The sequence below is a fragment of the Microplitis mediator genome, chromosome 7 (genome assembly GCF_029852145.1).
Source record: "Microplitis mediator isolate UGA2020A chromosome 7, iyMicMedi2.1, whole genome shotgun sequence".
Lineage (NCBI taxonomy): Eukaryota > Metazoa > Arthropoda > Insecta > Hymenoptera > Braconidae > Microplitis > Microplitis mediator.
The window spans coordinates 18,216,802-18,229,869 of record NC_079975.1 but is presented as its reverse complement, the minus strand read 5'-3'; the positions used below and the strand labels follow the sequence as shown (position 1 = coordinate 18,229,869).

At 30.9% G+C, this 13,068-nt stretch overlaps 1 protein-coding gene across 1 annotated transcript in view; it reads right to left on the bottom strand.

Moving 5' to 3' along the window:
- Nucleotides 1-13,068, bottom strand: part of LOC130671741 (putative uncharacterized protein DDB_G0288537) — a 124,921-nt gene that overhangs the window by 33,789 nt on the left and 78,064 nt on the right. The window contains exon 9 of the mRNA XM_057475811.1: nucleotides 6,958-7,072. Coding sequence (XP_057331794.1) covers nucleotides 6,958-7,072 — 115 coding nt within the window. The remainder of the gene's footprint in view (nucleotides 1-6,957; nucleotides 7,073-13,068) is intronic.

The following is a 13,068-nucleotide window of genomic DNA, read 5'->3' as shown; positions in this document are numbered from 1 at the left end:
CATGCCTTTTCATGCCTGAAGCGTTAAATACGGTCAGGCCTGATCATACCTGTCCATGCCTGTTCATATCTGAAGCGTCAAATACGTTCAAACCTGATCATGTCTGATCCAGCCTGATGTATGGGATTAAATTTAAAATCTTAGTTATAATTAAATATAACTAACTTAGTTAGAGTTATATATATATCTAATGTAGTTATAATTATGTATAATTTCATATAACTATAAATCAATAATAATAAATAAAATATAAAATTGGCTGGGCATGAACAGACCTGAACATGCCTGCCCGATGAAAAAATATTTTATACAATTATATATATACTATATATAATTGGATAGAAAAAATGGCCCGATCCAATTGTATACAATTCTATATAATTATATACAATTCTATATATTGCAATTATATAGAATTGTATATAATTACATAGAATTGTATATAATTTGTATAAAATTGTATATAATTATGTAGACTTGTATACATTTCGTATAGAATTGTATGTAATTTTTATACAGTTGTATACAACTGGATCGGGACATTTTTTGTATATAATTTTATACAATTGTATAAAATCTTTTTTCATCAGGTGGCCAGGAATGGTCATTCTTCATGTCTGATCAAGTCTGATCGTTTTTTCCCGGGACTCAATCATATTTACAAAAGTAATTTTGGAAAGGTTAAAATACATTTAAAAAATAAAAATTTTTTTTCATAAAATTTTGGAAGTACCTCGTTTTGCCTACCCTCGCCACCCCTTTCCCCTACACACACATATATATATATATATATATATATATATATATATATATATATATATATTAGGGTGGTCCTTATTTTGGACATTTTCGAATTTTAATGCTCCCAGAGGCTTATGTGGTTCGAAATAAATATAAAACAAATATCCTCAAAGTCTCAGGTCTCTATCTCAATTTTAACCCGTGCCGCACAGCGATGTAAGTTTCCCATTTAAATAACACGGGGTTTTTGGCATTGAACAATTAATTTTTTATTCCGGCTAAAGTAATTGTTCGAAAAATTTGACACTCTGTAGACTTTATCCTTATATCAGCAGCTACTCCTCAGAATTTTTACAGATTTTCAGCTACTATAATTTTGGGGATACAGCTTGATGAAAAAAAAGAAAAAAAATATTTTTTTTATTTTTAGCTAAAATTTTTTTCAAATAGCATATCAAATCAGTCTGCATCCTTATCAGAAGTTCTTACTTTTTTTCATTCTTGCACCTAAGTGGGTGAACGGTATATCTTTGTTGCACTAATACAGTAATCAGGAACTTTGCATTAGTGTGCAGTAAAGTGTTCCTTAAAAGGATTTTTTGAATTTATTACGATCACCTCACAAACGGTTTCAATTACGACAAAAAAAAATTCCCTCAAAGCTTGAGCTCTTAATTCCAACGGGACAACGTGCCGCAAATTTTGTTTTTGTGATTTTTTAAGTTTATTATATTTATTTATCAAAGAGATCTATTTTATTAATAATTTATTATAGTTAAAGAATTGTAAATAAATAATTATTTCGATATTATGATACACGAAACTTCTAACATTTTGTGTATTATTTAATGGTTAAAACAAATAATAAACTTAAAGGCGACGAACTTATTTGAGCAAATATTGAAAGAAATTTAATTTATTGATTATATTTACTAAATGTTAAACTAAGACATACGGCATAGATATACCGATCTCTGATATCAATTGAATGCATTATGTATTTTTGAAAAAGACACAAAGTCAAATAACATGAACAAAAATATTTCTGGAAGAAATCACAAAAAAAATTTTGCGGTAACTCTTCCCGTTAGAATTAAGAGCTTAAACTTTAAGGGAATCTTTTCTGTTGTAATTGAAATTATTTTGAGAGGTGTTCGTAATAAATTCGATAAATCCTTTTAAGATACACTCTACTGCACATTAACGCATTATTGTCTTACTTAGCGAAGTGCGCTTTAATTTTTTGAAAATATTCGTTTGTTCATAAGAAAAACTCGTCCAAAGCTCCTGATTACTGTATTAGTGCAACAAAGATATGCTGTTCACCCAATTGGGTGCGAGAATGATAAAAAGTAAAAACTTCTGATAAGCATGCAGAGTGATTTGATATGTTATTTAAAAAAAATTTTAGACAGAAATAAAAAATATTTTTTTTCTTTTTTTTGATCACGCTGTACCCCCAAAATTATAGTAGCTGAAAATCTGTAAAAATTCTGAGGAGCAGCTGCTGATATAAGGATAAAGTCTACAGAGTTTCAAATTTTTCGAACAATTACTTTAGCCGGAATAAAAAATTAATTGTTCAATGCCTAAAACCCCGTGTTATTTAAATGGGAAACTTACATTGCTGTGCGGCACGGGTTAAAATTGAGATAGAGATCTGAAACTTTGAGGATATTTTTTTTCATTTATTTCGAACCACATAAGCCTCTGGGAGCATAAAAATTCAAAAATGTCCAAAATAAGGACCACCCTAATATATATATATATATATATTGTGACGTTATTTTTTTGGACGAGGCTTGGATTAAGTTGACGTCACAAGCACCAACTGATTTTGGGGCATAACCGAGCATGGTAACTCAAGATTTAGAATTTAGCTACAGTAAATTACAATTTTTATATATTTTTTTTTGGTGATCGAGATATAGTTTAAGGATAAAATATGGAGTAACGTTTGGCTACAGAAAATTTAGATGAGAAATTTATTATGGGATATGGGTTGAGATTAGAGTCTGGTAAAAGATAAAGTTTGAGTTTTGGAATTTACAGGTTTTGATTTATTGAGTATGTGGAAAAGTCGGAGCAACCGTGGAATGGGGCTCAGGTAATTGCTACCCGGTTGTATCTGATGTCAGGATGCTTGCCTGACCCTATGAGACTTCCATGTGGAGTGCAGAGGTCTAGCTGAAATGCTAGCGCTCCAAAATAGGGACTATGGTCTAGGTGTAAGAGATCAGTTATTGTTATTATGATTGGCAGGACTCAGCGATGGTTCAGTGACCACTATCGCTGTGGAAGCCGCTATTTCTGGTCATTTTTGGAGTTTTGGGTTTTGTTGGTAGGCATCAGTGGACAGCTTTGACCAGTGTGCTGCTGAGGGTAACCGTTGGTCACTTAAATTTAAGAATTTTAGTCTGCGATCTCACCGAAGCCAAGTCCAGGAGAGCGCACACATTGGGATATCCATACTCAATATGGAGTTGAAGTTATGGAGTAAAGTATAGAGAGCCGGTATAAATGGCGATGATGTTTTTAGTTTGGGGAGTACAGTAGGGAATTCGACTCTGGTCGCTCGAAGCGAGCAGACGTGTCAGGAGTGATGCTTCAGAAAGCTACAGGTTGGAGTTATCGTTACAGAAGTATTGTTTAAACAGTGTGAGACGTTACTTGATATTTTATTCATCAGTAATCAGGTATGAGATAATTATTATAAATAATTAATCGAGTTTGAGTTAGAATCTTGAGGTATTATGCTACGGTTTTAGTTAAAGAAAAGATATAAGATTTGTGAAAAGTATGAGAAAGTAGTTACAGTTTTGAGTCAGGTCCGCGATCTAATGTTAATATTATTTTTATAAAATAATTATAGGGAATATGTTAGTCAGTAAGTTAATTATTGCCTAATGAACGTCAAAAATGAGATCCAGGTACGTTAGTCGTACGATTTTTGCTACAGCAAGTATGCTAGAGTAACAAATTTAAGATTATGGTTCCCGTTCACCGAGTACTATTTGAGTATCGGTTGGCTCCAGTTATTTAATTATTTTAATTAATTATTTCTAATTAATTTAGTTATAAGGTTTTGACGCGCATCATTTAGATGCCAAGTTGCCGTCCGGATTTACCGGATCGTTGTATTTTTCGGATTCAGTATTTTGTTATAGAGAGTAAGATTATTTGTATTATGTTCTAGTATTTGATTTATTGTTAAATAAAAATTGCAAATCCGCTAATAATTTACACGAGTTTGGGATGATTTAACCCGGACCACTCCCTCTCTCCATAAACCTACACACTGAGCGACACCACGGCATACCGTAACTCTGTTTTTAGTGCTCCAGTCTCTGTCTTGTTTTGCTATTAAGTTTTGAATTTTACTTCTGCGTGGTTTTGATGATAATTCCACAGATCAAAAATTATCTAATTTATTTGTGCGTGGTTTTGATGATAATTCCACACATCAAAAATTATCAAAATTTCCGTAATTTACTGGTTTGGTGATTCCAGTGATAAAAATTACCTGGCGCCCTATTAGTATTGAGACCGGAGGCTAAGGACAGAGAACGAAGTTGTAGCGCAAAGATTAGCGTATAATTTTTGCGTTATAACATATATATATATATATATATATATATATATATATATATATATATATATATATATATATATATATATATATATATATTACATAATGTGACAATTTTAATTTTAACGTTTTTAAACTTTTATTTTGTCAACTGTCAATTAAAATTTATTCCTCATTACTCAAGGAAAAATTCAAAGGTTTTGCCATTAATTCAAAAATATTAATCATTAAAAATCAATAAATTTAATTAATTTTAAAATTTTATGTCCATTAAACAATCGATAGTTGAATTATTCAAATCGTTTTTTATATATAATTATAAATAAAGTTATAATTTAACCTGATCGTGTTTGAGAAACAAGTTATATCTGCAATAATGTGCGAATTATTATATTACTATGAATCAATACTATGAAATATGGCTGATAAGAATTTATGTGTAATCATAAGTACAGCCACGAATTTTTCATATCTACAAGTGGCCAATAGATGAGCGGAGCAGACTACAATCCTTCAATAACAAAAGTTGAGCAGCATCGGGGTAGGTCATTAATTGGATGGGTGACCCATCCCGGAAAATAATTATTTTATAAAATTCTACAAAATTTTATAAAATTTTATAAAAACATCTTTTCCTGGGCAGCTCCATAATACTATCGATTTCTCAGGTTTAATGATATTTGTATTTGTTGAAACAAGGATTAGTTTCTTTTCAATCGTGTGTATCGAGAATATGTTAGTGCTCGCCTTACAATAGTAAATCAGTATGTTTATGAGTAAAAATTTATAACTTCTGCTGCAACAATAATAAATATTACCTAGCCCCGTCCTGATCTAGTAGTGAAAGAATAATGAGCGGATCGTGAGAATAGTATACACGGAAAAAAGAGCAGTTGAAAAATTGAACTCATATTCGAGTATTTATTACAGTTTCGTATAGTAGTAAAGCGCTGCGACTTTGAAACTGTAAAAATCACACTTTTATCCAAGCACAACAAATATTACAGTTTCACACTCGATATTGTCCAGTTCTCTATAGTAAACAGATTTTATAATTTTAAATTGTATTCTAAAAATTACAACCTCACACTGTAATTTTTTCTACAAATTCTTTAAATTTTACTTCCTGAGACAAAAAAATTTTATTATTACAGTTTCATATAGTAAAAAGTATTTCTTTTGCTTGAATTTATACTTCAAAATTGCTAAAATATGATATATAAAAGCTACAATCTTTACAGTTTTATTCGACAAAAGAGATTCTTTTTTTTTTCGAAATTCGATATTTGAAATAATGATAACTATATAGTTAAAGATTAAAAAATTTACAGTTTCATATAGTAATATTTATTTTTTTCTCTTAAATCTCTATAATAAAAATTTTTATATCTATAGTACAATAATTTTTGTTTTAGTTATCATCGGATTTGATTGTGTTAATAATAAATAAATAAATATTCATAACCTTCAATAGAAGTTGTGACAGAATCAGCTAATCCCATGTCCGGTTCATAAAGCTACAATACAAGGCAAATTTTCCTTACTATAATTTTTTAGTTTCCTCTTACATTGAGTTTCTTCATCTATATATTAATCAGTAATATCAACTATCGTAGATGAATAGTACCACAAAACCACCAATTAAAAATCAATTTTAACGATATAAACTTTTATTTAATAATTCAAATAATCACATAAAATTTATGACTTGACGCAATCACATCTAATAAAGAACTGTCTATAAAACAGAAGCACAAAGCACAAGTTCAAACTTGTTTGTAGCCGTTTTTTACTCGAGCTATGGGCAAGATGCCTTCCTGACGCTATTCGACTTATGGTCGCTGCCTTAGCGTGAGTGAGATACTAAAAAGCGAAATATTAAATATTGAAAAATAAAGTTTTCAAACTGTAAAACTTACCGACTAAAATTTACAAGTTTCTATCCGAAACTGTAATTTTTATTTACAATATGTGAATACTCTCTTACAAATTAATTTAGTTAAAATTACATTTTCGATCGTTAATATTACTATTCCGTATAGTAGAGTTCTTCTTAAGATATAGAATTTAAAAATTACAGTGTGAGCTGTGATTTTTCTCAGATCATTTATCATTCTCGACAATTGATAACTCACAGTGTAATTTTTATATTTTGAATAAATAAGAGGAATTATTTCAGAAAGCAAAAAAATACATCACCAATAAATCTTAATTTTTACAGTTTCACCTATCAACTATTAATTTTTAAATAAAGCAAGAATTCAAAATAAAAAGTAAATAATACTTTGAAGATTTTTTTAACTAAAGTTACACTTTAAACTGTAAAATTTACTGCTTCAAATTGTATTAATTTTATTACTATAATAAATTTCTAAAATTACAGTTTAAGTTTTAATGTTTAAAGATTTTTGCCCCGAAAGCCTATTTTTACTGTAGAAACTGTAATTTTTCAACTGCTCTTTTTTCCGTGTATAGTAACAAAAAAAAGCTAGATGTTACCAACAAACATTAAAAATATTCATTGATCAGTTTTATGATGTGAATATAGAAATACAAATATGGACTTACGAACGTAGAGAAATGATATAAAGTTTTAAAATAATTATTAATAAATCGTATTAACTTACCATATATACCGAATTGATTTCATTTTTAGAGCCGTTGAATTTTCTTTACACTTATAGGCCAATACTTGCTTTACACTGCTCACATCTACTGACGGAAACCTTGATGTCACGTAAGCTGAAATTATTTAAAAATCATCAACTGTCATAGAGCAAAGATATTAAATATTGCAAAGAAGGGATATAAGAATGATTTGTCAGCCTTTCAAAAACTTCATTTTACTTTAATAAAACATGTTTATAATACTGATTCAATTAGAAATTATGGGTTTAATTTCTCATTAATAACCCGGAAATTGCTACTACCAATTATTTTTAACTTTCCGCTAAGAAAATTGACGATTTTCAAAAAATTGGGAAGTTATTGTTTTCACCCCGATTTGCGAAAAGCGAACTTTTATCAGATGTCGACGTTTTGAGGTCCTAGGAAGCTATTCTGACTATTTTCAGAATGATGTCCGAGTGTCTGTATGTATGTATGTATGTATGTATGTATGTGTGTGTGTGTGTGTGTGTGTGTGTGTGTGTGTGTGTGTGTGTGTGTGTGTGTGTGTGTGTGTGTGTGTGTGTGTGTGTGTGTGTGTATGTGTGTGACCGGTCTATAACTTTTTAACTAATGAACCGATTTGGATGGTTAAGGCGGCAATCGAAAGAGCTTGTTGGCCATCAACTTTTCTGAAAATTTCAGATCATTTGATCAAGTAGACTCGAAAATATTGGCGATTTACGAAAAAAAAATTTTTTTTTCAAGTTTTTTATTGATTTCTCAGATACGACTTGAACGATCGACTTCAAAATCTAATCAGCTCTAGAACTCAATAAAACACGTCGATTGCCGCCTCAACCATCAAAATCGGTTGATTCGTTCGTGAGATATCGTGGGAGAAAGAAATGCCAAAAATCGGTTTTTTTCGAAAACAATGGGATACATAAGTATTTTCGAGCTCGAAGAGCTCGAAAATGTATTCACAACAATGTTTTCGAGCTCAAGGAGCTCGAAAACAGCGGGAAGTTTTGAGACTGGCCCGCAGGGTCAACCGATAGACAGATTTTTTTATTTTTATAATACTCTGTCTCTAGAACCGGAATGAAAACTGTTCTGGATGTTAATGAGATCTACGAAATTTAAGTAACCATTTCTCTCTCTGTATACTATAGAAAGTGTTCCAAATTCTGTACAGTAACAAGAGCTGTGTTAAGAGGTTTGTAGACTGTTCTAACTATGAACAGCGACTATTTCAACAGTAACCAGTCATATGTTTTATGTACTGTGTAGCACACCACTGGTTACTGTTTAAAATGTAATAGTACGTGTTAAGCAATGACTCACTCCTGTTCTTATATGAATCAGTCTTGTTAAAATGTATGTTTTCCTATATTTTTCTTCGATTACAGAGCAGAACAGTAACCAGTACTATCTAATTTTTTCCGAGCAGGAGAGATCCATATCTTTCTGTACTATATTAGCGACTACAAAAATTTATATGATAATATATGTAATGTAATTTTAATACCAAACTTTACTCTATAATGATTTGAACAGAATTTTGTTTTTTTTCAACTGTAACTGAATGTACATTAACTAAATTTAATACTTGAAAATTGAATAATTTATGAAATTTCAATAAATATTTATTAAATGCAACAAATAAATCATTCGCTACAATAAAAAAATTTTAACCTATCTATAATATTTTTTATTTGGAGAAGACTCATATTTTATCGGAATAAGTATCAAGTGCCGTTAAATTTCTGTAATAATTTGTCTAATGTAAACCCTGGCGGTTTTAATGATACGATTTTAACACTGTATTAAAAATATCGACTGCATAAACGTAGTCGATAGCAAGTAGTTTTACCGTATTTATACGATATATTTGTGAAATTTAATTACAGTATTCCTACAGAGCTTACACTGCGTTTATACAGAGCGTATACGGAATTTGTACCGAATTAATACGTTATTTCTACTGTAATAATACGGTGCTTCGACTGTATTAATACGACATTTCTACCATAATAATACGGCATTTGTACTGTAATGACACCGCGTTTCTACCGTTATAATATGACATTAATACCATAACACGGCACTTCTGCTGAATTAATACGGCATTTCTACAAAGTTCACACGACAATTCTACTGATTTCATAAGGCGTTTATACGGAATTTATCCAGTACAGGGTAAAAAAAAGTTCTAAATAATTATTAATAATAAATGGCTCTATATAATTATATAAATCTTATATCTTATATATTAGGCTGTATCAAAAAAATCGACTATTTTTTTTTCGCAGTATTTTTTTTCCGTCATTTCTAACAATATTTTCGATATAATGAAGAAAAAAAAAATAATCGATTTTTTTGATACAGCCTATTATATATTTATTTAATATTTTTCCTTAACTGTACAACTTATTAGTTTTTTTACAGAATATATCGTTATAATTTTTCTTGTTTCTTAATTTCCTAAGCTCATTATTCCTTTATACCCAAATTTGTGCGGCTGTGGCCCGACTTGTGCTTATACTGTACTACATCATTACGGTGATGACCCGTTACCTCCCTTGCAATGGAGGTGCAGTGGCGTAGGGAAACCACAGAGAAAACCTAGCCAGTACAGTTCGGTTTGGGTGAGGCTCCAGTGGTCGATAAAATTCTCACTTTACCGATCACTGGATCTTCATCCCGCGCCTAACGGTCAGAGACCTTCGTTCAAGCCCGACGCGTGGCTAAGCGGTCACCCAGCCAAATAGTAACCATGCTCGATGCTACTTAACTTCGGTGATCGCCCGAGCCACGCGTGTGCCGAACGGCTGCCTCAGCCGCTTACAGCCTATTATATATATTATAAAAGAGGAGGTGATTGTGCTTATAGTACAATTTGCAGCCGAAACTAAACATCGCGAACGAATAGTTTTTGTATGTGGTAGTAGTCATAAGTCCCCATGGTGCAAGGGGGTGGTTGCGAGTTCATAACTATAAGGGTGTAAAAGATATGGGGGTTGAAAGAAGGTGAACTTTAATAATGTGTCTATGATTAGTTGAGAATGTTTTAGATTGTTCTAGAAATTTCAAGAATAATCTAGACATTTCGGGAATAATCTTGAAATAGTTCTAAAATATAAATTGTAATACGTGAAAAATTCGACGTCGACCCGTGGTTTAAAAATTATTTGAAAGAATGACTGGTTATCCGTTGAGCAATAGAGTTGGTGACATCTATAATGAAAATTTGGACTGTGATCGAGGAATCGATCGAACGGATGGATTGAGAGAGATCCGGTCGAGACGTTGAACGTGACGGACACGTTTGGAAATTTTGGAAAACTTCGATTGGTGATCAAAGAACAGTTAAATCTCGAACAGTATTAATGGTGAGCAAGGAGCCGAGTTGTGTTATTGAACAATTGAATTAGCCAAAGCAGCGACGTGATCAAGTGACGTGGTAATATTCGCGCAAAACCATTTTATTATATAACGAGTAATATTTAATTAATTACGTATGATAGGTCAATGATAATGATTCAAACGAGTGATCGAAATAGGATAATATTATATTATTTTATTTAATTCGAAGATTTCGGCGAACTGCGGATCATCTGTATCTTGTCCGTAACGACAGTGAGTCTTCGTCGTGCACAATACTCTAATGTCACCCGTCAAGTATTTCATTAAGACGGGCAGTTGTATGTGTGAACAATTTGTATGCTAAATAGAAATGAACCGTATGAGACATTGAGTTGGTTTTTGTTTGTTTATTTTGGTTTATATCGAGTCTTAAGCCGAGTTCCGGCGACTTTATTTTGTTTTGCTTTATAAACTGATTGTGTTCATTTGTTATATCGATCAATTTATTTTTTTTGTGTTGAATATTAGACTGATTCAAAAAATCGACTAATTTTTTTTTCTCCATTATATTGAAAATATTGTTGGAAATGACGAAAAAAAAATACTGTGAAAGTTTGAGCTCTTAATATTGATATTAACAACTGCCGCATCGCAATTTTCTATTTCGCATTTAAATAACATGGGAAAATTTGTTCTTTAAGCTTTGGAATTTTGTAGCTCACGGTAGAACCAATACTTTTAAATGTTCAAAACTTATTCTAATGGGAAATTCGACGCTCTATAAAAAAGGTCTCTTATAATTTTTCGATATTTCTATTTTTTCAAACGTTATTTGAAGTTAAAGTTAGATTGACGATAAATTTTTACATTTTTTAGATTTTTTGACGCAACCATCAACTTTATCGGAAAATTTTACAGGACATTTTTTGTAGAGCATTTTATTTCCTATAACTTATCTTAGAAAAAATTTTCGATATTTCTCACAAGTTGTAAGTTATGTGCAATTAACTGAAAATTTAATATAATCAATTTTAAGCAACAAAATTTAGATTATTTAAGAAAATTTTCAGTTAATTACAAATAACTTACAACTTGTGAGATATATCAAAAATTTTCTCTGAAGTAAGTTATAGGAAATAATATGCTCTAAAAAAAATGTCCTATAAAATTTTCCGATAAAGTTGATGGTTGCGTCAAAAAATTTAAAAAATGTAGAAATTTATCGTCAATCTAACTTTAACTTTGAATAACTTTTGAAGAAATAAAAATATCGAAAAATTATAAGAGACCTTTTTTGTAGAGCGTCAAATTTCCCATTAGAATAAATTTTGAACGTTTAAAAGTATTGGTCCCACCGTGAGCTACAAAATCCAAAGCTTAAAAAATAAATTTTCCCATGTTATTTAAACGGGAAATAGAAAATTGCGATGCGGCAGCTGTTAATATTAATATTAAGAGCTCAAACTTTCACAGTATTTTTTTTTCGTCATTTTCAACAATATTTTCGATATAATGAAGAAAAAAAAATTAGTCGATTTTTTTGAATCAGTCTATTGAATATACTATTTGTTTTATTTTTTTTTTAAATCTGAACAATTATTTAATCATAATCGTAAGTGCCTGACCTTTCCCCGATCCGCCACCCAGAGTCGTATTATAGAAAAATTGTTTATTGGTGCTTATTAAATAACCTGGCGCCCAACTAATAATAATTTGAACCCGGTTGCCAGTAGTAATTGTAGTCGGACCTCACTCCGGTAGATCCCCGGTAGTGAAAATCTCGTTACAAAATTAATTTTCTAAATTATTCGGAAATTAATTCTCATCAGTCTAGAATATTCTTGATCCTTCTACAAATTTCGAGACACATCTGGAATACTCTAAATTGAACTTAGTTGATTTAAATCACTTTACGTTAATTCTGATGAGTCTAAAATGTTCTAGATTGTTCTAAAAATTTCGAGACCTATCTGGAGTGCTCCGAATTGGACTAAGTTGATTTAAATCACTTAATATTAATTCTAGTGAGTGTAGATACTCGGACATTATCTTGAAAATAGTCAGAATAGCTTCCAAGAACCTCAAAACGTCAAGATCTGGTAGGAATTCGATTTTCGAAAATCGTACTGAAACCAATAACTTCCTTTTTTTTTAAATAGTCAATTTTCTAAGCGGGAAGTTAAAAAACGATGATTTACTTCGTTATTTTTTTTTTTTTTTATTGGTTGTAGCTCAAATTTTCGGAATGGAAAGTGAGACATTACCATGTTAGAGCTCAAGAATGTATGAACATTAGTATTTTCGAGTTCATGCGCTCGAAAATAGCGGAAAGGCTTAAGGCTGGCCCGCAGGGCCAGGCGGATTTCAGATTTTTTGTTGATAATATGATTCAAACTAAAAAACGAATTGTATTAAAATATATAGTGATCGTGAGACCATAAAGACTAAGAGTTGGTATGATTTTAAACACATTTTAGTACATTATATTATGATTTATTAGGGAAAAATAACATAAAATGTTATTTTTTAAACTTTTTGTCGCCGATATCTTTCAAACGGTTGCGTAACAGTTCAACCAAAGACAAAATAACCGCGATAAAATAACCGCCCTTTTATCATGGTTTTTGTGTGTTTTGTCGTCGGTTATTTTGTCATACGGTTATTTGGTCATTCGGTTATTTTGTCGTTGGTTATTTAAGTGTGACACCCTTTTAAACGAATCAACCGACAAGATGGTTCTTGCGGCAATCGACGCATATTGT